The sequence below is a fragment of the Dermacentor albipictus genome, chromosome 1 (assembly GCF_038994185.2).
Source record: "Dermacentor albipictus isolate Rhodes 1998 colony chromosome 1, USDA_Dalb.pri_finalv2, whole genome shotgun sequence".
NCBI classification, from domain to species: Eukaryota; Metazoa; Arthropoda; class Arachnida; order Ixodida; family Ixodidae; genus Dermacentor; species Dermacentor albipictus.
This window is the reverse complement of record NC_091821.1, coordinates 330,730,358-330,756,497: the sequence shown is the minus strand read 5'-3', so window position 1 is coordinate 330,756,497 and position 26,140 is coordinate 330,730,358. Positions and strand designations below refer to the sequence as shown.

At 47.4% G+C, this 26,140-nt stretch overlaps 1 protein-coding gene across 1 annotated transcript; it reads left to right on the top strand.

Annotated features, from left to right (window-relative positions):
- Window positions 1–197: 197 nt before the first annotated feature.
- On the top strand, window positions 198–15,489 carry LOC135909555 (uncharacterized). The gene is made up of 6 exons (XM_065441531.1): window positions 198–761; window positions 3,682–3,869; window positions 4,922–5,180; window positions 7,855–8,118; window positions 8,997–9,223; window positions 15,236–15,489. Exons 1-6 carry the CDS (start codon window positions 331–333, stop codon window positions 15,430–15,432), a joined length of 1,566 nt encoding a protein of 521 aa, XP_065297603.1. The 5' UTR covers window positions 198–330; the 3' UTR covers window positions 15,433–15,489.
- The last annotated feature ends 10,651 nt before the right edge of the window (window positions 15,490–26,140 follow it).

Genomic DNA, 26,140 nt, shown 5'->3' with positions numbered 1-26,140 from the left:
CTGGTTTGCGCTTGCCATGTTGGCTTGGAGCGGCCTCCCCGCCGCCGAACGCCGGCGTTCAGCCTTGAGGCTGCGTCGCGGCGCTATGGCGGATGGGAGGAAAAACGCTTAAAAAGGTCAACAAATCGGCCCACCGGATTGGGAGTGGTCTCCCTGCGTGCCGGCTGACTTGCTGGTTCTGTCAAGTCCAAAATTGTCGGGATCAAACGCGTTGGGCCGCCGCCACGGTCGAAAATCGCCGGAGCCGATGTCCCATGCGTCCGCTCGCTACGCGCGCTGGTAGCGTCCCCACTTTCGGAGGAGCGAGCGAGGAAGGCAACGTTCAGAACTATGGGGCCGCCGCCGACGAAGAAGCATCGTGCGACCTCTCGAAGTCCGCGCCGTTCGCCGCGGAAGGGAACCGCTGCGGAAGGACAGGGATACCGGCGCTTTGACGCCAGCAAGACCAGAAGCCGGTCCCGGTCGTCGGGACCGACCGCCAGCCGGCGGGGACAAGCCGGCGGAGGCGGCGGCGGCGGCTCACCGGCTTCGCGTTCCCGCCTCCTGGTCCTGGTCAGCGGCCTGGCCGTCTCCACATTCTGCGTGCTGGTCGCGTTCTTCGTGGTGTACACGGTGCGCAGCGCCGGTACGCTGGCCACGGCCGCGAGGCGAAGCGACCCTGCAGGCGGCGCGCTTGGGCCAGCCCGGAGCAAGCGCCCGCAGCACGGCGACTTCGCCGCCGCACCTGCGGGAGTGGGCGTCGTCATACCCGAGAACACCAGGTGCGCGGGCGCTGGCGGAAGAGCATTGGCACACGACCCCGAGCATTGAAGCGAAACAGAAAACCTAACTGGGCTTTAGACTGGCAGAAGATTGTTTTCGTTAATTTCGCGGCAACTTATTGGCAGATTTCTCGTATTTGGGCAATAGTCGCGCAGCAAGAGTTTTCTAAACTTGCTTATTTCAATCGTTGGCTACTCTGGAATACAGTGTAGTCTATCCTTACGGTTAACAAATTAACCGGACCCATTGTAGCGCAGCAAAAGGTTCTGTGACCTCGCTTAGCTCAGGCTTTGTCCTTAGACTCTTAAAATATGATACGGTCTGTCTTTAGTGATAAAAAATTAATGCTTCGGGCCAAACATCGGCAAAGGTGAAGGCGTCAGAGTGAGCTAACCTGTCTTTCCCTTTTTGAATGTTCTCTGCACTACCAAGGCTCCCCTCGTGATAAGCGGGGCTCTATTTATATTGCAGAATGATAATTTACTTTGTCCAGCCCAACCTATTTTCCTATTCAATGTCCCTTTAACACGCCAGCGCGTCGTTAGTAATTCTATAAGTCGTGAGTCCTTCATTTCTTTCTAGAGCGACAGCCTGTTCAGATTAGTGAACGCCACGTGTCGTCGAGTACACATATTCGCGAGAAGCGAACCATGAATAGGAAATCCTTTGACTCATGTGAGGGCAAGGTTTGGTTAAGTCTTCTTACGAGCGCGCTACTGAGTAATATTGATGTACGCATTTTCGGATGCAAGGTGTCTGCATTAAAATATGTAACTTACAGCACTTCCCTTACTTGGCACGCTTTCTGGTATAGCTACGAGGTTTGAACAACTTGTGCCATGGGATCTTCACGACGTTGACGTCGAAGCTTAGAATGGCTTAGTTATATCGACGAAAGTCGATATAACTTGGTTTACTTGGTTATAGCTTGGTTTACGTATCACCATTTGTGCAAGTGGAGGGGCTCTCCAAGCAGGAGAGGTTGAGTGACAAGAATTGGGCACCAATTCACGCTGTGAGGGTCGTTGGCCAGTGAAGTTGTGGTATCACCTGATCCGATAGACCAATGTGACGTAGCCTTTAACGATTGAGCAATGTACTACATGGAATGATTGACAGCAAGACAATTAAATGTGCTGTACCAAAACTTTATTTATTTGAAACGACGATAACTGCCTTGAGCTCGATGTGGTAAACAGCGAGGTTTTTCTTTGGTACTTTAGTGAAATTCCTAGCCAAAGTCAAACATATACACGACTTGTGCACAGTAGTTGGCTGACTTGGATCGGTGAAGCACATGAGACCAAACTCTTTCATCCCGAACTGGATAAACCATCTGTTTTCTGGTTTTAAGATGTCTGCATTGTAGCCTCGCTGTTCTTCGGGAGTCCTAACTATGCGTGGCCTTTCCATAGGACTATAGGAACGCAAATGAAATCAATTGCTAGGCGGATTCTTCTTTTAGATATGAACGTGTAGCGACGTCACTCCCTGCTTTGTATGCTACAGTTGCCGCTTCCCGTATACTGCAGCTTATGCAAGTGCAATGTTTGCCGGGAGACGCTTGCGGCGAGCGATACGTGCTTCGCATTGTTCATACGTGCCTTAGCATCTCTCATGTGGTTTTGACATTTAGTTTGTGCCTATTTATTTATTTATTGACTTATTTAATTATTTACTTATTCATTTATTTTATTGAAACGAATACTGGGGTGGGTCTTACTTGCGTTATACTAATGGGGATAGGCACTTTTCGCTTCAGTTCATGGAATGGTTTTCTGTCGACTGTTCTGTCGATGGAAACGAAGAAATTCCGGAAACCGAGCCATGTACAGCTTCGCTGCAAATAACGATAAGATATTTGAGTCACTGACATTAAAATAAAAGAAAGATTCTTACGTTTCACTTGCCATAACCAAGATATGATTGTGAGGCACGCGGTAGCACATGGAAGACTGCGGATTAATTTTGGCCACTTGGCATTCTTTAATGTGCACATAAATCTGGGTACACGAGCTGTTTTGCATTGCGACCCCATCGAAATGCGACCGCCGCGGCCGGGATCGAACCGGCGACTTCGAGCTCAGCAGCTCAACGCCATAGCCACTGGAATACCGGGCGGGTTTCACTGACAGAACGTTCAAAAAGACATGGCGGCTTCCATTTGTGTTGCTGTGTAGTTCCCGAAGAAGAAGTAACTTACACGCCTAAGTCCGGGGTAGTTCTGAACAGGCATAGGACTTAGATGCCAGGGTTACTCGCAATGGCCGTGCCAGTGACCTTATGTGCAGAACGTAAACGCTAAAGAAATGTTCAAAAATGTCTTGAAATGCAAACTCATTGTCGTACATGTCAGCTTAACCTCCCCAACCAGTGCCGTATATATCATGTGTCAGGTATCCAGCGGCCTTCAATTGTGCACTGAGTCTCAATGAAGATGCCCTGTGAATCATTTTGGGTGCTGCAATGTCGCGAACGAAGGCTTTGTTCATGAAGGAAATAAAAAGACGAGCAATGGTGTGTTGTGCGGCGCTTGATCAAGAGGCTGCAGCACCTTTAAGATGTCAGTAACGAGAAAGGCCCGAAGGGAAGTCGGTAGGAATTCTGCATAGAGACTGAGCAACACCCGAACTGTACAGTACCCTCATCCGAGTGAACGTATTGCCGTGATTCTAGCTGAATCCGTAAGGTTTTTCGATTGAGCGATGGTGACACGAAACACCACGCTGAGCGAATGATTCTACTCGTGTTCGTGTACCATACCACACCATACCACATCAAATCGTGCTAGAAGTCCCCCGGGGAGTGCCTATACACTCAGGTTTGTTTTACGACTTATTACGTAACGCCACGTCCCGCATCATGTCACACCAAACAACCATATACAAAGCACATATGTTATGAAGTTATTCGACGCAGGTTCGTGTGCGTGTACCACGAGCAGAACCGACGTCCCGGCTACAGCCCCTACACGTTTCCGCACGCCTACTGCCACGTAGTGGCCTACTGCTGCCTGTCTGTGAACACGGCGCCCGAAGATACACTGGCGCTGCAGAGCATTGCCGCCCTAGCCAGCGCCCGTAAGCCGATCGCAATCATCGTCAAAGGTATGCACGCTTATACAGGGTGTACCAGCTAATTTTAGCCAGAGTTTAAAAATATGCGAATGCCACGTAGATGGACAGAACGTTATTGCCTACGTTTCGGCCGGGGTCCGGCCTTAATAGCAGTAGTAGGCTACACCCTACAAGCGCATATATATATATATATATATATATATATATATATATATATATATGTATGTATGTATGTATGTATGTATGTATGTATGTATGTATGTATGTATGTATGTATGTATGTATGTATGTATGTATGTATGTATGTATGTATGTATGTATGTATGTATGTATGTATGTATGTATGTATGTATGTATGTATGTATGTATGTATGTATGTATGTATGTATGTATGTATGCACAACTCCATTTTGGATATTTTTTGGCTTCTGGATATTTCTGTTCGAGGTGCATTTAACGGAGCTGTTAGCTTAATGCGTCCTCCTTGCAAACCCTTCTATGTGTGCGCCTTACTAACTACTTTGTTAAGCTTAGGCCGCTAGAGATGCGCCGTCATTTTTAGGGTTAAGTTGGACGACGGCTCTAGGCTGATTTTAGCGCGTACGATCTGGTGCTATTTAGAGCAGAGTACATGCAGGCGGGCTGGTTGATAAAGATGACAGCACCCACAGAACGAAAAGAGAAGGTCGGTGTTTCATGGTTACGATGTATTGGGAAAGAGCGCTCGCAGACTAACTGGAAAGATTGTCGAAGCCTTTGCAAACATCGATAGACTGACAGAACAGTGGGCCGTCAGTCCCACTGTCTGAGAGAGAGATTAGCTTCTTGAACGTGCGCAACGTGGCCGGTTTACGCAGTGCAAGAATGTGCACGCGGTGATTCGAATTTTGTTTGCGGGAATATGTCTTCCCCCGCTTGCGCAATAAATCAGTTGCTAGTCATCGCCTTCTCCGTGTGCCTTCTCTTCGTCGCGTGTGCCTCCTCTAGCGGTGCGGTCTTCAAGGTGCTGGCATGTGGCAGGGGGCCGTTGGCTGTCGAGCCCGATTCAGCGCGCCCTTATCACCGCGCGCGTGTCGGCGCAGTGGGTGCCGGCCAGACCGACACCGACCTGACCGCGCTGTTTGGCGCGTGGCGTGCGGCCCAGTTCACGGCGAGGCTGCTGGACGTGCGGCGACGCACGGGGTTCTGCTGCGCCTACCTGCACTGGCGCCGGCCGTCGGCCCTCTACCGGGATCGCGTCACGCGCCTCGCCGCCGAGCTGCGCGTCGCCCTGCGGGACCACGGCGTCCGCCTCGGCTTCGTGGTGGACGCTGCCACCGCCGGGGCACTCGACGTGCGCGCGTGGGTGCGCCCAGATGGGTTCGGGGCAAGCGAGCGAAGTCTTTAACGCGTCAGGCATTATTGAATCGGCAACCGTAGCGAACGCGGCGGGCACAAGAAAGTGACGGTATGAACGCTGATCCAGCCAACTTTAACGTGTCAGTCGTGTTGGCGCTACGGTGACTGCTTCCCGTACGAGCCGACCAGCCCAAGAACAAAGTTTTCCTAAGACATAAGAACGTCGTTTCGTAACGACGCGTTCTCGGTTCATGAGGATATGCTGGCAGGATATATTCGGTTTGGTACGATCGCGTTTGAAGAATCGCAGTGTTCAGTTGCGCCGAAGAAGGCGGTGATAATTTTTTGGTCAGCTGCCTAGTCGTTTTCGCTGAGGGGTTCCATATATCCGTATTAATCTTCGGTTCAATACGAATGACGGGATGCTTCGAAAGTGATGAAGCTCTCACGATTCCCACCAAGTGGGTACTCGTTGAACATTGAGCGGCCCGGTTTCACAGTTAGAACGTACGCATTAAAGCCTGCTATAATACGATTAGTTAATTTTAGTTTAATATAACTTCATAGCGCATGCCTGTCGCACAGCTTGACTTCTCCAGTTTCTAATAATCCTGGCGGGCGAAAATTGTCCCTTCTCCATGAATTTGTTATCACTAATGAGTAGAGAGAGAGAAGAGAAAGAGAAGAGAGAGAGTGTTCAATCGCTGAAATGACCCTTTTAGCACGCTTGAGAACCATGAATTGTGACTGTTGGTGAACAGGGTACTTGTATGCAGGCCTTCCACGTTTTTCACATTTAATCAGTCTGTGGAGACAGGCGTTGTGCTTTCTTGGTTATGTGCTGCACCTGCCCTTTGGTCAATGCATGTAATATACGACGCGTGCGCAGACTAACCGATAGGCGTTGATAAAGGCAGTAGGTCTGTTTTCATGCATACTCATTACGAATCATACAACATGTTTGAAACGCATGTTTCCGTCCTAGCTTTGGCATAGAAGGTCAGAGGTCTCATTATGTGCTGGATACAACATTGTTTTATATTCCTGGGCCACCTAATATGATGTCATTATCTTTCGTGGCGAAGTAAACGCGGCTTTTAGAAACAAAAACCCCCAGGCGCATACACCTTAGGTTATAAACTTTGCTGATGTCCATACACTGACCTGTTTATGTGTATTTTTATATGCGCCAGTCCGTGGGCGTACAAGTTTTGATTAATCAGTCGCTCGTCATTTCTAGAGTACGGCATACTGCCACCTACGCAGCCAATGCAAATGAAGCCCTCTGGTTAATTTCTTTAGGGTGCTGCATGAGTCGAATATTGGATTCTTATGCGGTTGGTCAATAAACCAAATTCACTGGTCAATAAATGCGCCGTCCTCGGTGAAAAGAAAAGTGAAAAAAGAAAGAAAAGTCGAACGAAATAACATATACACACACACAATAATCAGCTTGCATGATTAACATTGCGAGCACGTGATCACATTAACACATTTGCATATGCGAGAAAATTCCCAGCGGTACGGCTAAAGACGAAAGAAATTGGTCGCTTGGGAATGCAGAAGCAATTAGACTTATTGCTTCGTCTTCAAACCGAAGGTAGGGGTTTTCCCCATTGGTGAGGTGTACTTTTCCCGAACTTTGCTTTCCCCTTTTTCGTTACACGCATGCCACCCAGCATCCTTTTTACTGGCACTTGGATCTTCTGAATATAAGACTCTCATTGTTGGGATTATTTCATTCTGGTATCCACATTCGCTGAGCGCCCAGTTGCCTTGCAAACTATAGGCCTTTTCAACCTTGCTGGCTCTTGTAGCGAGATTGTTGCAAACTCTTCACGTGATACTGGTTTGAATGAGCTGCAATGGCGAATTCATGGCATAAAATCAGCATAGAAATGACGCGAACTGTATAAAGAATGCCTACGTTTCTACGTTGCTTATGAGCAGTGGCAGAGCAAGGAATATCACCGTAGCCAACAGTTCAACGAGAGTACTTGTTCCGAAGACAATTCCGTTGTCGCAGTGTTGGACATTCCTCATTTGACTACTGCTCGGCACTTCATCGGCCTCCATCTTCCTATGAACCTCTGTCTTGTTACATTGCTTGCGATATGATATGAATGCAACAAACAATGAAACGAAGAACAAAAATTAAAGGGAGAATAAGTGTGGCGTTCTTAAATTGAAATGTAGAATCCTAAATTTTCGTTATTTTTTACGTGAATTATTGTTTCTTGGCTTCGTATGACATCTTAGAATTATTTCCTGTAGCAGAAATAGCACAAGCACGTAGAAGGAAAAACAGACACACATAGGCGCTGACAGTTACTAACAAAAGAGTGGAGGACTTCATATTGATTTTGACCGTTTGGTTTTTTTTTAACACGCACCTTAATCTAACTAGACGAGCGTTCTTGCACGTCGCCACCATTGAAATGCCGCCACCGCGCATCCCGGAGTCGAACCGGCGACGTCGTGCTCTGCAGCGGAACGCCACAACCGCCGAGTCGTACCGTAGCGGCGGGTCATACATGAACTCCAGCATGCGTCTTAAAAGCGAGTCCAGCCGAGAAAGCGCGCACCCCGCGCATGTTGGGCTTAGCCAGCCCGGCAAGTCTACTCGAGGCGCTCCTCTCGGACTTCTTCGTGAGCGCCCTTGAACGCGACCGCGCAGACTCCTGGCCACCTTAGGGCGTGACTCGCTGCTGGTCGCTCCCGCCCCGTACCCGTCGTCCTCGCCAGGCGCCCTGGGTCCGTCGTACCACGGCTACGAGGCTCTACGGTGGCACAGCCGGCTAGCCGAGCTGGGCGGAAACGCGAGCGCCGGCGCCTGCCACACCGTCAGCTTGGCCGGCGTGGCGATGGCCGCAGCCAACGCTACGCTAGTGCCGTACGATCGCATCTGCACGGCACGCTTTCTCAGGACGCCCAGGACAAGGTAAGCCGGTGCTAAGCCCGTTGTTGGCCCTGGTCCGTTCGCGGCAAGAAGGAAATACGGTTAGCACGCAGCAAAGACCAAGTAAAGATGGTTTGGCATCGAGGTCATCGCGGCTGTTGTCTTGGGGTGTCAACATGTCGACAAGCTGCGTAAAAAGTGATAAAAAATATGACAGCATGACAGGCGTGTCTTGTGCCGAGCGACAAATAGATAACTCTGATAAATCGTTGGAAAAAAATGTAGGCAATGCGTGATAATATTCTGCACTGACGTCTGCGGGGCCACCATTTTTTGGGTACTAGCACGGTGAGAAGCTGCGTCCGTGAAGCCAAGTAAAACTATAATACCAGAACCATCTCAAGCGGCCAACGAACTTACAACACATGATCGGTGCGTCTGTCACACAGGACTCGATGCACTTACTGCAATCTCTGGCGGTCCGTGTGCTTTGAGACGTGCCGATGAGGAATGCATGACAGACAGTTTAAATACCTGAAAGACTAACGCAAGCGCATAACAGTATTCCACGATAACAGTACATCTGATCGCTGTGAATCGGTGCGCGAGTTATACACAGCGCTTCCTGTAATTGAACAGCGATTACCGTCGCTATATTAACCTCACCGCCAATACCACGGGCGCCGGTGAAATTGCGGTCGCGTGATCCGCATACCCACCAGCAAGGTAGGAAATCAACTTTCTTTGCTCCCCGCCGACCGGCATACCTAAAATGCCTGGGGTAGGTGCGTTCCTATAGCCTGTGAAGCAGCAATCGCAGTAAAAGGCCTCGGCGCCGCAGCTCTAGCTATCGCGGATATTTTCTTCCTTGCATTCATTCTTTCTTCCCTTTTTCACGTCCGGCGCTTTCGTACATACAGCAGGGACGGCTGGTCATCGGTGGGTCGCCTGTGGGGCTCCGGCACCCTGGTGTCCTTCCTCTCCCCGGCCCGGGCGCGATCCTTCGTTGCCGCCGTGCACGAGGAGGCGGGCTCGAGCTGCCTAGGCTTCTGGGATCCCGAGCACGACGACTTCGCCGGTCGCTGCGGGGGGCCCGAGTACCCGCTCATAGGGTCCATTGTGAAACGACTCGACGATGAGCAGAGACGTAATTAAAAAAAAATTCCCTTATTGGTCATACAACTACACACGTACACGTTCTTTTACTACTACTAATCATACGTCACGCATTGAGACGGGAGATTACAGAGCAAACGCTGCTATTCCAACCGAAATTATGAAGTCGAGTTGGGCAGGTGTAATGTACTGTGCGGAACAGATAGCCCTGGGTCTGTCCGAGTATTAAAACGGGCCCCCGAGAAAGGAAAATGCAGTCGAGCTAGGCGAATCATCATCATCATCATCATCATCATCATCATCGTCGTCGTCGTCGTCGTCGTCGTCGTCGTCGTCATCATCATCATCATCATCATCATCATCATCATCATAGCCCGGTTCTATGTCCACTGCAGCACGAAACGATCTCCAAATACCCCTGTCCTGCGCCAACCGACTCCAACTAGCGTCCGCCAATTTCCTAATTTCACCGCCCCACCTAGTCTTCTGTCGTCCTCGATTGCGCTTCCCGGCTCTTGGTACCCATTCTATAACCCTAATGGTTCAACGGTTATCTAACCTGCGCATTACATGACCTGCCCAGCTCCATTTTTTTTCTCTCGATGTCGATTAGAATATCGTCTATACCCGTTTGCTCTCTGATCCAAACCACTCTCTTTCTGTCTCTTAACGTTTTGCCTAGCATATTCTTCGTTCCATCGCTCTTTGTGCTGTCCTTAATTTGTTCTGAAGCTTCTTTGTCACTCTTTCAAGTCTCTGCCCTGGTCTCTGCCCTATATGTTAGCACCGGTAAAATGCACTGATTGTACACCTTCCTTTTCAATGATAATGGTAAGCTTCCAGTCAGGAGCTGACAATGTCTGCCATATGCAATCCAACCCATTTTTATTCTATAAGTTTCCTTCTCATGATAAGGGTCCCTTTGATTAATTGAGTTAGGTGAACGTACTCCTTCACAGACTCTAGAGGGTGACTGGCGATCCTGAACTTTTGTTCCCTTGCCCGGCTATTAATCATTATCTTTTTCTTCTGCATATTATTCAACCCCCCTCTTACACTTTCTCTGTTGAAGTCCTCAATCATTTGCTGTAATCATTTGTTGTAAAGTGTTCTGGGACCCTTGCAGTCGATAGACACTTCGTATAGAGAGCCGCCTGTTTTCAAATCATTGTCTCCTCCATCCTTGAATAAATCGACTGTTATTTTCTCCAGCCGCTCTTCCTCATTTCATGTATTGCAAGGCTCTTCTGAGCTCAACGCTAGTTGTAGGAGGAGTTTCTGTATCCTGCTTATTACTGTTTTTAATGGAGGTATACTGACTCCTCTGGGTATTGTACAGGTCAGTATAGAACTCTTCTGCTGCTTTTATTATATCTTCGAGATTGCGGATATTACCTTGCTTATCTTTCAGTACATACATCTTGGTTTGTCCCATGCCAAGTTTCCTTCTCACCGATTTCATGCTGCGTCCATATTTTACTGCTTTCTCAGTGTTTCTCGCGTTATAATTTCGAATATCCCTTATTTTCTCCTTGTCGATCAGTTTTGACAGTTCCGCGAATTCTATCTGATCTCTTAGGTTGACACTTTCATTCTTTGCCGTTTCTTTATTAGGTCCTTTGTTACTTGGGAGAGCTTACCTACTGGTTGCCTTGATGCCTTACCTCCCACTTCGATTGCTGCTTCCGAAGCAAGCCTAGTGACGCTTTCCTTCATCACCTCTATGTCATCTTCATCTCTCTGTTGTAAGGCTGCATATTTGTTTGCAAGTACCAGCCTGAATTTGTGTGTTTTTAGCCTTACTGCCTCTAGGTTGACCTGTTTCTTTTTGAGCAATTTTTGCTCTTTCTCTCTTCAAAGTGAGATGAAACCTAGCCCTCACTAACCTATGATCACTGCACTTTACCCTACCTACCACTTCGGAGGATTAGATGTTATCAGATTAAGGAGTTTGCGGAATGAGCGCGACTAAGGCAGATTAGGGGTAATCGGATAGCTCTGCGAGCAGTCCTCGTTTTTCAGCGTATCCAAATCGGATGAAGGTAGTGATAGTCATGATGACTTATCTCCCGAAAGAAATTATCTATATATATATAATATATATAATATATATATCTATCACCATTAGCCTATTTTCATGTCCACTGCAGGACGACATCTCCCTGCGATCTCCAATTACCCTTGACCTGTGCCAACGGATTCCAACTTGCGCCTGCAAATTTCATCACCGCACCTAGTTTATGCCGTCCTCGACTACGCTTCCCTTCCCTTGGCACTCATTCTCTATCTCTATTGTATATATATATATATATATATATATATATATATATATATATATATATATATATATATATATATATATATATATTATAAGCGACCCGCAGTGTAAGCCCTGCTACCTATGTTTTGTGAGGTGGAAGCGCCGCCCTGTGCTCATCGTGTTCCAAATGCCACGTAGCTCGTATAGTTCAGACAAGTTGCAGCTCCCTGTAGTCGTTGTTGTAAGAACTAAACTGGTGGATGGAGATAAGATACGTTCTACAGCATGGAAAACACGGGGAAGGCGGTATATGGAAATTCAAGATGATGAGCAAAACAACAACAAGGTAAAAGCGGGAGCCAATGTTTCGACAAGGTAAAAACGGGAGCCAATGTCTTTTTCAAGGGAAGGCTTGAAAAAGACAAGTAACTTGTCGAAACGTTCGCTCCCACTTTTACCTTGTTCGCCTTTTGCCCATCGTTCTACTGCAGAGCCGCACGAAGGGACTAACAGCAACTTATGTACCAGAGCGAAATATATGTATTTTTTTCGTGCTGTTACTTGAGTTACAATGAACCAACTAGCTCAGCAAGCAACCATTCTGAATTGACAGGTTCAACGACGCGCATTGCTTGTGAATTATTCCTCGTGTTCTCATCTCCTTTAAAAATTGTAGCCAACAAAAACAGGCTTAGTCAATAACACTCGGTTTTGTGACCAAATATTGTACATACTAGAATATCTGCAGTGTCTCAATAGATCTCGGAACCGTTCAATAAAAGAACACATTAACATTACTAACGTTAATGAGGCGCGTTCGAGGGGTCGTCGTACACAGTCAACGACGGAGACAAAGTATTCTCACCCAATTCCTGTTATGGTATCAGTTGTCTTTTAGCTTCAGCCAGGGCTTAATTAATATGTAAAGTATATGATTAAGTTCACGTTCGCGCAAATTTTTTTTTATTGCGACACCAATGACACGGGCTCTCGAGGCGAGTTTCCGCCGTTGTTGCCGTGCTGTCGCGTTCAACGGCGCATGCGCGACTTGTGCGCAGAGGTTCAGATATCCTCAGGAGACGCGGAGTGTGTTTGCCTGCAAGACATTCAGTGTCGATCGGGCCACTTCGATCTGACAAGCGCAGTGCACAGAATGCGCGCCGACGATCGTTCCTACAAAGTATTACACTACTATGCGCCGCGAAAAGAGCCGAGATTTCAAACCCAACGCCATGCTCCCTTCGTCTTCGTCTTAGCCATGCAGTCTGCATGGTCAAATCAAATCAAATCAAATCAAGTTTACTTCAACATACAACTGATGCTGAGGACCGTGGACAGAAAGGCAGCAAGGCTTGACGTGGTCCATGGCCCCGTTTTACAGGCAGCAACAAATGCAACAAAGGATTAGCACGGTTAAATACAATAATAATTGGAAAAATAGGATTTCCACACCAATAACCGCGAAACATTAATCATGATAACTATGAGCAAGTATAACAAAAACACAAAAAAGTAAAGCTTAGATGATGACTAATTCTCATAAATACGGCTAGTCATGAAATACATCACAAGATACACAAGAGATAATAAAACAAATGCAGCTCAATGTACATCGCTATTACGACACAATATATAAAGATATTTCATACAGTAACATATACAGAAGGATTCGATACGCACAATGCAGAAAAAATGTTTATACAAGAATTGAACCTGTTCAAAGAACATTCATACGTCCATGTACATATTCGCATCCAGATATATGTTTATCCAGCAAAGAAATAAACATTACTTTGTTTGCCTTGTTTAAATGGTAGGGTAGTCGAAAACGTAGCATTTGATAAGTATAATTTGTTCTAGGCCTTGGTAGTTCCCATGTTTCAGAATTCCTTGATGGCGTATTTTGCCCGATTTTTCGCCGACACGTTAGAGAAGGCGATAGCTTACTGCCTACTTTCTTACCGTATCCCATGCTCGAAACCTTGGCTGCAGAGACGTCACTCGTAAGCCACGGTAACTTGGTGGTCATGGCGCTAGTTCGATACCGGCCGCGGCGGCTGCATTAAGAGGCGGGCGGCACGCAAAAAACAAAAAACAAAAAAAACCGCTCATGTACCAACTTAAATTTAGGTGCACGTTTAAGAACCTCAAGAGGCCGAAATTAACCTGGAGTCCCCCACTTCGGCGTGCCTCATAATCGGATCGTGGTTTTGGCACGTGAAACATCAGAATTTAATTTTAATTTTAGAGACACTCCTTGATCAAATTCAAATTCACTTCGAGTCTCTATCCTGCTGCGTACGCAGTCTTGTATGGGTTTCTTGATCCTATTGCCACTCTGTTATCAAAGTATTTTAGGCAAAAATTCATGTTTTTGTATAGCAAGTGCCCCTGAAGAATGTTTACATACGGTTACTATGCTATACCGAAGTAGTTGGTACTTAAGGATGTAATAATGCCTAGTGAAACGCCTTTGTGAAGTTGCTATTAATAAGCCAATAATTATTGATTTTCTCATGATGTCGACGAAAGGTGAAATAACAGTAGTGGTAGAATCTTCTTTTACTGACTGCGAAATGGTAAGGAAGAAAGCATAATTCTGAATTCTTTAAACTAGACATTCAGCCGTATCAAAATATTTTTTTTTCGTGCATCTTATTAAAAAAGAATAGAAGCACCAGTATTAGTTGAAAATATTCCATTTTATTTTGTTTTCTTTTGACAGGAACCATTGCTATACTTTTGCCATCTTGTTTTTACTAGAAATTAGCCCTGTCACAGATACGTTGTTCATTAAATGCGCTAGCTCTGGCGAAATAATGTATTAAACAAATGTAACATAGCCGGCTTCTTTATTCCCGGGCCTTGGCTTCATTTTCTGTTGGATTCATATCACCATGCGGTATGTACCCCCACCTGACCTGCTCGATTCCTGTCTGTATGCTTTTGAGCCTCACCAGGATTTATCGATTACTGGACGCATTTGCTTTCACTTTCGCGCTCGAAGAGCGAGCCGGAAAAGGAGTTCACAGGGGATGTCACGTCCGAGTCGATAAGACGTCGCTCGCCCAGCGACTAGAACAACGTTTTGAAAAATTCACTCAACGCAGGAAGCTGCTAAGTATGCATCGGACGTTGAAGAGAGAGCTATGTGCACAGAGAAAAGGAGAGGGACTGCCGATAACAGAGAATGTGAACCATTAATTTCCCACTGTCACAATGGCGAGTTTCTCGAGAATCACTCTCTCTGAAGAAACGGGCGCGCGCGTGGCATGCGGCGCGGACCTCTGGTATCGATTCCAGCAATCGCGCAAGAAGCGGCGGCCCTCCGGTCCCATTGAACACCACGCGGCGACACCTTGACAAAACAACTCATTAAGTATCAGGCGCCGCCCGCACTGAACTGCTAATCAAAAGAGCTGGCCGGAGAGGTTCCGTCTCTGGGACGAGTCTACGTATCTGCCTCTATGCGAGAAACACAGACCCGGGATCCAGCTTGCTTCTTCGTGAGAGCTCGCGATTCATTCGAACCGAAGTACCGTACCTGTATATACGGCGCGCAGGAATATGTGGCGACGCGAACTTCGGATGGGAATGGGGAGGCCGATAGCGCTGTCATTTCCGCGACAGAGGCTGTATTTGCATTCAGCCTAAGTAGGTCTCCAATCATCCGACTTTGCTCACGCAGGACGAAGAGCAAGAGGAACTGTAGCGTGGAGGCTCTAACGCAGCCCAGTGTAGCGCAGACAGTAGTGTGGCCAAACAACTTGCTTTTACTTCCAGTTACGCCTCCGAGAGTCGTCTCACGCTGGTTGCGGTATTCGTTCCTCACGGGAAACCATACAGACGCCGGTGGTGCCGACTCCATCACCTCCCTGGCGGGCACACGTTCTTCCTCCTGCAGTGTGTCTCCACGGAGGTGCACAAAAAACGTGGAAGCGTCGGCAACCGCAGCAGCAACAGCAACGAAAGCGCGCTAGCTTTCTGCCAGTCTCCTGGGCGCTAGCTACTCGGGCGCAAATTCCATCTGGGTTAGCAGCTTTCGTGGTATGTGTAGTTCCGAAAGGCGAAGATGGAGTCGGCGTGGTTTATTCGTTTGCGTTCTCGCCTGCATTAGTATAGTGTAGGTAATCTCGGCTCTCGACACGGTACTTCCAAATATAGGCCGCCCCAGAATAGCTGCGTTTCCCTTACGTGTATTGCGAAGGTATATAGCTTCGCCGTAATAACAACTAGATCGTCGTAATCTCGGCGCTGGTTTATGACTGCGCGCTACGACAATGTCGATGACGGCTATTTTTTTTAAAGCAAAACTTTCTTTGCCTTTTTTATCATGGCTTGTGAACGCTGTAGGGCATAAATATAAGGATTGTATAGGATTAAGCCCTATGCGTATGTTTATGTGTTAGGCCAATGTATACGTTTATGCACCTTTGCCGTGCATAAACATACACATTCCACGATATTACACATTGCTTAGGATGAAAATAGACACAATTGTACGCGTCACCATTAATTGTATACCGCTTAATTAACCGCTTGACTAGCGGTTCGCTTCACACATATTCGAGCATGTGCACTATCTGCATTTATTGTTACTGGCTTACGCGAGTTGCCGTGTACACTGCACATTGCCGCACTGTAACCAGAATTTCACCGCAGGACTTGCGCCACGGCTCGGTGACCGTGGCTGCGCAACAAAGCGCTCAAATGCATTACTCGAGGTCTAGAGTTCGATATACTGTGATGGCGGACGCCTTCCGATGGGGCCAAGATTCAGAATCTGTACAAAGTGGTGAAATTTCACTCAGCATTTACAACGGGGGGTAAAACTTCGTGGGGGCTAACTATGTGGCTATTTACTATCATAGCTGTGGGGGCTGGAAGTCAGAGCTATGCCTTCAGCTACGCCTGGTCAAATACGCCTTAAAGCGCCACTCACCAGGTCTGGCCATCTCGAACTGACAAACGCAGTGCATATAATTCGCGCTAACGATCGTTACTAAAAAGTATTGCACCACTACGCGCCGCGAAAAGAGCTGAAATTTCAAACCAAACACGCTGCGCCCTTCGCGTAGCAGGTGCCACACTCCCAGCCGGAGAGTAAGTCAATCGCGTAAGTGCGCCTAGGTATAGTTCACCGTGCCGCGGCACGTGGATGTCACGTTTAGTGACGTCACGTGCACTTAAGTGGCACGTGACTTCGAAAATTATTCAAGGCAACAGCAGTTATTTGTTTGATATGCTGCTTCAATAGATGAACTAAAGTTAAGAGAAATAATAAAACCTACAAACCGAATGTCCGCGGGTATTTGTTTTACTTCGTACCCTAGCAAGAGAGATGTACTTCCGTTTCGTCTGGTTGTTCCCACGACGTGCAGTCGCGCGCGCAGAGAGCGAAGCCATGTCATTTTCTACCGTGTTGCAGCCCGTGATCACGCAACACTTTGTGCTGTTGGAACACTTGATGTTCGTGTAGCGCTGACTTAAACCACTAGTCAGTCAGGTGTTTTGTGCACAGCGCACAGAATTGTGCACTGCGCGAAGCGAGGCAACCGCAACAGTTCGCGCGTGATACCGTCAGCAGAGGTGTACTGCGCAGCAAAAAAAGTGTGAGTGAGAGAGAGAGAGCGAGAGAAAGAGAGAAAGGCGAGGACCATGACGTATGCGTCGCGCGATACTCCAGTTGCGGTATGCGAGAACGCAGGGAAGAAATTTCGCTTGTGGAGGCAAGACTGGGGCAAGTGGAAATAGCGTCTATGTTGGCGGCGACGAAATAGCGTCTATGTTGGCGGTGCCGAGAGAAACGATTTCTCCTTTTCTATGTATTTAGTGAGGAGATCCCTAGCTAAAGCTTCCTCTTAAGCGCAGAACTTATTTTATTAACGCAGTAGCGTCAAGGGCGCCATGTCGCAGAAAAGTCGACGTCGAACGTCGTTTTGGCAAAAAAAAAAAATCTAACTACCGATATCCAGGTCCACCATGTGGCGCAAGGAAGCTACTGAAGTAATTGAGTTTCTCAAGCTAAAATACGTAGAAATATCGTAAAGTTCGACTTACACACAACCTGCAGATATAATAGCGTCGGACTGTAATTTGACTATAAGAGAAAACATAATTATGTTACGTGGAAACTCAAAGAAACCCCTTTTCCAGCGTTTATACCATCCATAGACCTGCCACGGCGTCCGCCATTTGCGCGCGCCAGCCCATGAGTATCTCGGGGGCCACAAGCGGCGCGCCCGGTCCTTGCCATGCCTCCAGATGGCGCTCGCCTCCGCCGTATCGCTCACGGTGCCGGAGGTGACTGTACGTGGCCTTAACGTACAAAGATCCGTATTGGCGACTGATGAGGCTATATGGACAATGCGCCGAGAGAAAGGTTTCGAAGTTGTAGAAGTAAACAGGGAAGTGAGAAAGTGTGGTGGTTTCCAACGAGACGGGATCCACTTCAATCACAGGCTTGGACGAGAAAGGGGCTGGCGGCTTGCTGGACGCGCGGTTGCTTTGTTGGGAAGCCCACGGGCGCTCAGGAGGCTAGTTTCGGTAGTAATGAAGAAAGTCCCCTAGGGGAATCTCGGAATGGCATCGCCGTCAACAAGAAAAAAAAGGAGGAAAGCAAAAAGGAGAGCTCGCCATATAATAGGCTACATAAACATGCAAGGGGGTAGAACAAAGAAAAAGTGGGTAGAGATTGAGGAGCAGTTAAATAGAGAACAAGTAGGGGTACATGCGGTTACAGAGAAGCACCTTAGAGACTCTGAAGAGCCGCCAGTGATTGAGATGTATGTTTGGAAAGGGTGCAGCAGAAATAAATTGGAAAGAAATGGAGGGGGTCGGAATGCTCTTGCATGAGGGAGCCAAATGGAAAAGAGTAAATTCAAAATGTCAAGAGCATCTTTGGTTATCATGTACAATGAGTGGAAAATAAAATTGGGGGGGGGTAATGTATTTATAGACCGGAAATAATTGCAGAGAGAAGAATCAAGAGTTAGTGGAATGTCCAAGTGCCGGTATTAAGGGGTTAGGGACTGGGGCCGAAATTATTCTGTTAGGTGACATGAATGCCCACATACATGATCTAGATGACTATACCGACAACAACTGGCAGTCAATGCTAGATTTTTGTGAACAACATAGCCTCGTTATCCTTAGTACAGGGGCTAAGTGTGTCGGGTAGACCACGCGGGAAATGCAAAATCGGCAATCGAGCGTTGATTAATCGGTAATCGGCAATCGAGCGTTGAATCGAGCGTTGTCCCCGTCTTTTTTGCGGTCAATATGATTTGATTTGACGATAAGTTGAGCGAAATAGTCATTGACGAGGAAGGGTATAGCACCATAGGGAGTGACCATAAACGGATCATCTTGAAAATGGGATATGTAGCTGTGAAAGAGAGCAAGGAGCACAAAATGGCCAGTTCAAATTTGAACGCTGAGCAAATAGCAAATATAGTCACAAGAGTCGAGGAAGAACTTGATAAATGGCCAAACAAAGAGTGGGAATATAGTGAGATTGTAAGTGTAATAACGGCAAAAATACAGAAAGAGAAGCAACATGCTCGTTGGAAAAGAAAAAGGAAACCGAAAAGCTGGTGGAACAGGGAGATACTAGAAGCGATCTCCGAAGAACAGAAAGCATCCTGAAAGCGCAAGCAGGCAAAAAAGCGCAGTTGCCGCAGGATGAAGTAGCCAGAAAATGGGAAATATACCGGGAGAAAAAAATCTATGTTTCAAATACTGGTTCAAGCAAATATAAGAGGCGAAAGTGAACGTTTATTGTCAGAAGAACGTGAGAAAAAGAAGGCCGCACCAAGAATACTTTCGGAACCGCATAAGCTTATTAGGAAGTGTCAGGATTGGGGGCTCAATCCCTTCGTCCGTGGTCCTTTGCCAAGATTGGAGTACGGCATGAATTCGAAGGTAGCTGGCCCATGCCGTCGCCCAACTTATTTACGCTGAGATCGTTGATGAAGTGAAGAACTGCTTCTCATCGAGAACGAGGGAAAAGGGGTTTATTTACAGAAATTAACTCAGTCTAACATGACTGCTTGAGAAAAAGAGTATTAGTCCAACAGGACTGCATGAAAGAAGTGAACCAGTCTAACATGACTGCTCAAGAGAAGTGCGTCCAACAATCGCACAACCACAGTTTTTATACACTCGATCCGCCCGTCCACGACGCGGCGGCTGTTCGTTTACACATTACCAACTCGCAGCTGCTCTGAAGACCAGTTTACAGACACAAAGGCACACACATTCCGAAGCCCAAGCGACGGTGTTGAAGGTGGTGCCGTTCCGGAAAATCGACGTTGTCGATCGCGCGTCGCTCATTGTTCCGAGCCACTCCAAACCTTGAGAAGCACAAAAATAAGTCTTCCCGCGGTAGCTTCTCCAGGCGTGTCAAATCAGCCCCGCGTTGAGGAACTCTGGAATCATTGTCCACACACCGAATTCGTCCCGTCACCATGTCGAAGGGGCTGGAGGAAGGCGGCGGGTTCCAGCGCAAAGGTCGCTTCTTTGAACGCCTCGCAGCTGCAGCACGGAGAGGTGCAGGTGCGCGTCTTGCACCCCTTGTCGTAATCAGGTGGCAAGGTGGCAGTCTTGTTGTGCAACCCGCCGTTCTTTACAGCGCCTCCATGGCCCCAAAAGTCTCGACTGTCTAGCGCTGACAACCGCTAGGCAGGAAGAGAATGGCTGCTGGTCAGGGGGGGATTGATGTCTTGGCTCGCAGCGACCACCTGTGCATTGATGTCACCGCCCCAAAACATCCAACAAGGACAGGCAACTGCAAAATGAACCCCACAACACGGCTCTGCGCCGAGATGACGTGCATTGGCTCTCACTTTAGACTCGCTAGGCTTCAAAAAAAAACAACAACAACATAAGTGCAGAAACAAAAAAATGCTGCATTTCACTATGCCAATTTCTGAAGCAAAATCCTGCTGACAAATTCAGCAATCATGGAGGGAATCCTGCTAAACGAGAGGGGATCTTCTTCGCTTAATAAAATTAACACTAGTAACCCTAAAATTTAGGCGGGACCCCCAAACGCAGAATTCAAATTAGCCTGCTCAAACCATCCGCATTGCTATGCAACTTTCCCTTCTTATATCTAACGGAGAAGTTGTACTCTTGGAGAGTGAGGCTCCATCGGAGCAAGCGGCCGTTTTTGTGTGACATTTGATTGAGCCACGTCAGAGGACAGTGGTCGGTCTCGAAGATGAACTTCGCTCCGTACAAATAACACGACAACTTCTGGGCGGCCCAAACCAAACAAGCGCATTCCTTCTCTGAAGCGCTGTAGGCTTCCTCTCTTACATTTAGTTTACGGCTGGCGTAGAGGATAGGATGCTCCTCGTTATCGTCGCCGACTTGACTAAGTACCACGCCCATACCTCTGTCGCTTGCGTCGCATTGAACTATGAATTCCTTAGTGTAGTCTGGCGCGCGAAGCACAGGGCGAGAAACCAATAGCGTTTTCAAACTTTGGAAAGCGTTCTCTTTGTCCTTATCCCAGAGTACGGTACTCGGTGCTCCCTTTCGGAGGGCGTCTGTTAATGGACTTGCCAATTGCGAGTAATTCGGAATGTACCGTTGATAGTACCCCACAAGTCCCAAAAATGATCGAACGTCCGTTTTCGTGCGCGGCTGAGAAAAATCTCCAATCGTAGCTATTTTCAGCTCAGCCGGCCGTCTCATGTCCTGACCGACAACATGGCCCAGATAAGTAACCTGCGAACAACCAAACCTACACTTTTCCGCTTTCATCGTTAGGTCAACTTTAAACGTACGAAGCCTCGTATTCTTGTCGTAATAGACTTTGGCGTTCATTTGAGCTATTGCCATGTTCTTTCCGACTAGTTCTTGGTTTGCGCTTAGCCGTTCCAGTAAATTTAGCACGTATTCAACCACGGTTGGACTCTCCCCTCTTTCCTCCCACATCTCTCTTAACATTCTCAGTGGAGACCGGAGTGTCCTCCCATACACTAGTTCTGCTGGTGAGAACCCTGTCGCCTCATGTGGAACCGTTCGCAAAGCAAACAAAGTTGCCGGCAGACAGTTCTCCCAGTCCTCCTTGTGCTCGTAACAGAGCGCACGCAAAACTCGCTTAAGCACCGAATGCCACCTCTCTACACTGTTTGACTGAGGGTGATAGACAGAACTGTGTATTAACTTTACCCCGCACTTTTGCAAGAATGTGGAAGTCAGTGCGCTCGTGAATACTGACCCTTGATCTGCCTGAATTTCGGCTGGAAACCCAACTCGTGCAAACACTGTCAAAAGCGCGTCTACTACTTCAGTGGAGCTGAGCTCTTTCAAAGGGATTGCTTCTGGAAACTTGGTGGCCGGACACAGCATGGTAAACAAGTACCTGTAGCCTGATTTTGTTTTTGGAAGAGGCCCTACCGTGTCTATTACAAGTCGTCTGAAAGGCTCTGTTATTAAGGGCACTACCTTCAGTGGAGCTTTCCAAGTCTCTCCTGGTTTACCAGAACGCTGGCAGGCGTCGCATGATCTTACAAAGTTTTCTACATCTTTGAAACAGCCAGGCCAGTAGTATTCCATAAGCAATCTTTCCTTTGATTTGTTTATGCCTAGGTGGCCGGACCACCCATTTCCATGACAAAGACTCAAAAGGTCCTCCCTATACTTAGTAGGTATGACTAACTGATCTAAAATCCTACCCTTTCGATCTCTGTAATGCCGATACAACAAACCTCCTTTCTCATGTATCGTTACGTTGCGCCTAGCAATGCCTTCTTTAGCTGTGTTACGTAATTTAGCTAAGCTCTCATCATTCTTTTGCTCAGCTGCCAGTGACTCTCTATCCACGCGTAAGAGTTGATCAAAGTTCTTTGAGGCCGGTGATAACAACGACCCTGTCTCGCTTGGGAGCGCGTCTGCATGCTCTTCCTGCAGGCTAGAACTCTGACACTCTAGTGCTACGCTCTCATTGAGCTGGTCAACTGGCAGGCTCTCCTCAACTGTTCTTTTGTCCCTCGGGCCTAGCTCGGATTCGGGTATTGAAGCTATCCCCTTTTCTGCTTCAGCTGGAGGAGCTTGAGCATTTTCAGCCGAAAGCGCCGAGATCTTACGAGCTTGGCCTCTGGTCAATGCCTGTACTATGCCCTCTCCTAGTTTGAGCCCTCTGTCACGCAGTAACTGATTCGAACGATTCGAAAAGATGTAGGGATACTGCAGTGACAAAAATTTGGAAACTGCAGCCTCAGTCTCTAGCTCCCCGAATGGTCCACTGATTTTGACTTTGGCCATGGGCAGACACACGCTGTGTTCTTCTACAACCTGTTTTATCCATGCTACTTCTCCGGTGAAGTCCTCTACCATCACGTAAGACGGATGGACAATGTCCAGCGTGGCGGCACTGTCTCTTAGCACTCGGCATGGTTTTCCATTAACTTGCAGGTCGTGGAGATATGGACTTAAAAGTTCCATATTCTCATCCTTTTCCTCCACGTAGGAAAAAACTACGCTTGGCTTCTCGCAGTTTACAGCTATATGTCCCAGTTTGTGGCATTTGTAACAGCGAATTGGTCTAAAAGATCCGAACTTTCTTTTCTGTTCTTGTGCGGTTTCTCCGTTAAGTTTCTCCTCGCTCTTTTCTGCGGGCTTTTCCGCCATGTCTACAGGCTCGGATCGTCTAGCTTGCGCACCCTTTTTGAACGGAAATGGCTTCCGCGGTCCATTTCGACCGTCCCAGTTTCCCTCCTCGGCGTTCAACTTTCTACGGGTTGCGTACTCTTCGGCTAATTCAGCCGCCCTTTCCACAGTGTTTACATTACCTCTATCTTGCACCCACAGTTTCACAGCTTGGGGAATGGTTTTGTAAAACTGCTCTAGACACATGCATTCAATGATCATGTCTCTGCTGTCGTACGCTTCCGCGCTTTTAAGCCACTCGACTAGGTTGGCCTTTAAGCTATATGCAAACTCCGGATAGCCCTCGCTATCTTTCTTGCCTGTGCTCCTAAACCTTTGCCGAAAAGCTTCGGCTGAAAGGCGGTATTTCTTCAGGAGACTAGCCTTAACTTTCGCATAATCATATGCATCCTGCACACTCAATCTGGCGATTACTTCCGCCGCCTCACACGGCAACATAGACAGCAACCGCTGTGGCCATGTACTCGGACCGAAGTTCATCTTTTCGCAAGTCCTTTCAAAATTGCTTAGGAACAAGCCTATGTCGGTCCCGACCTCATATGGCTTTAATAGCCTGTCCATGCGGTACGATTCTGCCTCACTTGATCGACCCAGAGCTCCTTCACTTCCTTGAGACAACTCCAAACGTCTGTTTTCAAGTTCAAGTTGCATTTTTGTTATCTCGCGATCTTTATCGCGTTCCTCTCTCTCTCTATCCCGTTCCTCTCTCTCTCGTTTTTCTCTGTCCCGTTCTTCTCTTTCTTTTTCCCGTTTCTCTCTCTTTTTGAGAAGTTCCAATCCCATTTCCATATCTTGCTCACTGGCCTGATTGGAAATTAGCTCCAATAATTCCGATTTGAGCATTTCCTTGCGTACATTTAGGCCCAGTTCCTCACCAACAATCAACAACTCGTCTCTCAGCAATGTCCTTAACTCCATGACTGCTGCTTTACTGCCTTGATTCTGCTCTCTAAATCTAGCTAGGAAAACACAACCTAGCTAACACACAACAATCTAGCTTCCCTACTGTTCTAAACAGAACAACCACAAAATGAAGCCTAGAGAGTCAAAGCAAAAACCAAGCACTCACCACAGATACAGCACCATGTCGCAAAGTCCATCTCACCGCTGTCAGCCAGTTGTCAGGATTGGGGGCTCAATCCCTTCGTCCGTGGTCCTTTGCCAAGATTGGAGTACGGCATGAATTCGAAGGTAGCTGGCCCATGCCGTCGCCCAACTTATTTACGCTGAGATCGTTGATGAAGTGAAGAACTGCTTCTCATCGAGAACGAGGGAAAAGGGGTTTATTTACAGAAATTAACTCAGTCTAACATGACTGCTTGAGAAAAAGAGTATTAGTCCAACAGGACTGCATGAAAGAAGTGAACCAGTCTAACATGACTGCTCAAGAGAAGTGCGTCCAACAATCGCACAACCACAGTTTTTATACACTCGATCCGCCCGTCCACGACGCGGCGGCTGTTCGTTTACACATTACCAACTCGCAGCTGCTCTGAAGACCAGTTTACAGACACAAAGGCACACACATTCCGAAGCCCAAGCGACGGTGTTGAAGGTGGTGCCGTTCCGGAAAATCGACGTTGTCGATCGCGCGTCGCTCATTGTTCCGAGCCACTCCAAACCTTGAGAAGCACAAAAATAAGTCTTCCCGCGGTAGCTTCTCCAGGCGTGTCAAATCAGCCCCGCGTTGAGGAACTCTGGAATCATTGTCCACACACCGAATTCGTCCCGTCACCATGTCGAAGGGGCTGGAGGAAGGCGGCGGGTTCCAGCGCAAAGGTCGCTTCTTTGAACGCCTCGCAGCTGCAGCACGGAGAGGTGCAGGTGCGCGTCTTGCACCCCTTGTCGTAATCAGGTGGCAAGGTGGCAGTCTTGTTGTGCAACCCGCCGTTCTTTACAGAAGGAAGTACGGAACAGTAAAACAACATATCCTAGACGAAGATGAAAACAAATTTGAAGGGGACGCGGTATTCAATTACATCCGAAAAATAACAGCCGAATCTTTCGAAGGCAATGACAAGGTTTTACTTGAGGAAAGAAAGAGTATGAAAAAGAACCTGATGGAAAAGGAGCTGGTGCTGACAAATTTCAACTGGAAGAAAGCCGAAGAGAAAATTCCTAAGCGCACCTCCACATGGCTAGACGAGGTTCCCGTTCGGCTGATTAATGAACTAGGGCCAAAAAGTAAGGATGCTCTGTTGAAAACAGTAGAAAAAAGGTTACACGATAGGCAAATACCAGACAGCTGGCGACAAAGTAGAAATAATTTAATGTATAAAGGTATGGCGGAGAAAGATAGAATTCACTCATATAGACCGTTGACCATTAGATCGGCAATATGCAGGTTAGCAATAGAGGCAATAAATTAAAGCTGCGAGCATGGGCAGAGAATAATGGCATTTTGGGAGAACTTCAGAATGACTTCAGAATAGGTAGGCATCTGGATAATAAATTATTTGTCCTTACTCAGTCTATTGAAATATCAAGAGTAGAAAGGAAATCGTTATATGTAGCCTTTTTAGACATCACAGGAGCGTATGAAAACCTATACCGCAACATTTCCGGGATATTCTGAAAGGGGAAGGCTTGGGCGACCATTGCATGCAGATTTCGAGAGATATTTGCCTAGAAAGTACCGTTTGCGTTGAATGGGAAGGGATGAGGAGCGAGGAGAAAGTTGATATCAACAAGGGACTGAGGCAGGGGTGCCCTTTATCCTTACTACTGTTTATGTTGTACATGGTAGGGATGGAAAGGGCGCTAGAGGAAAGTAATATCGGGTTTAATCTCTAATACAAATAGGCGGGTACAGTAGTAGAGCAGCAGCTTGCAGGTTTGTTTTATGCGGACGCCATTGTGCTGCTAGCTAACAAGCACAGTGATATGCAACCTCTGGTTAATATCTGTGGAGAGGAAGGCGAGAATTTAGGTGTGAAATTTAGCGTAAAAGAAATCCGATGTTATGGTATTCATTGAAAACAGTGAACAGACATCATCAATTCAAGG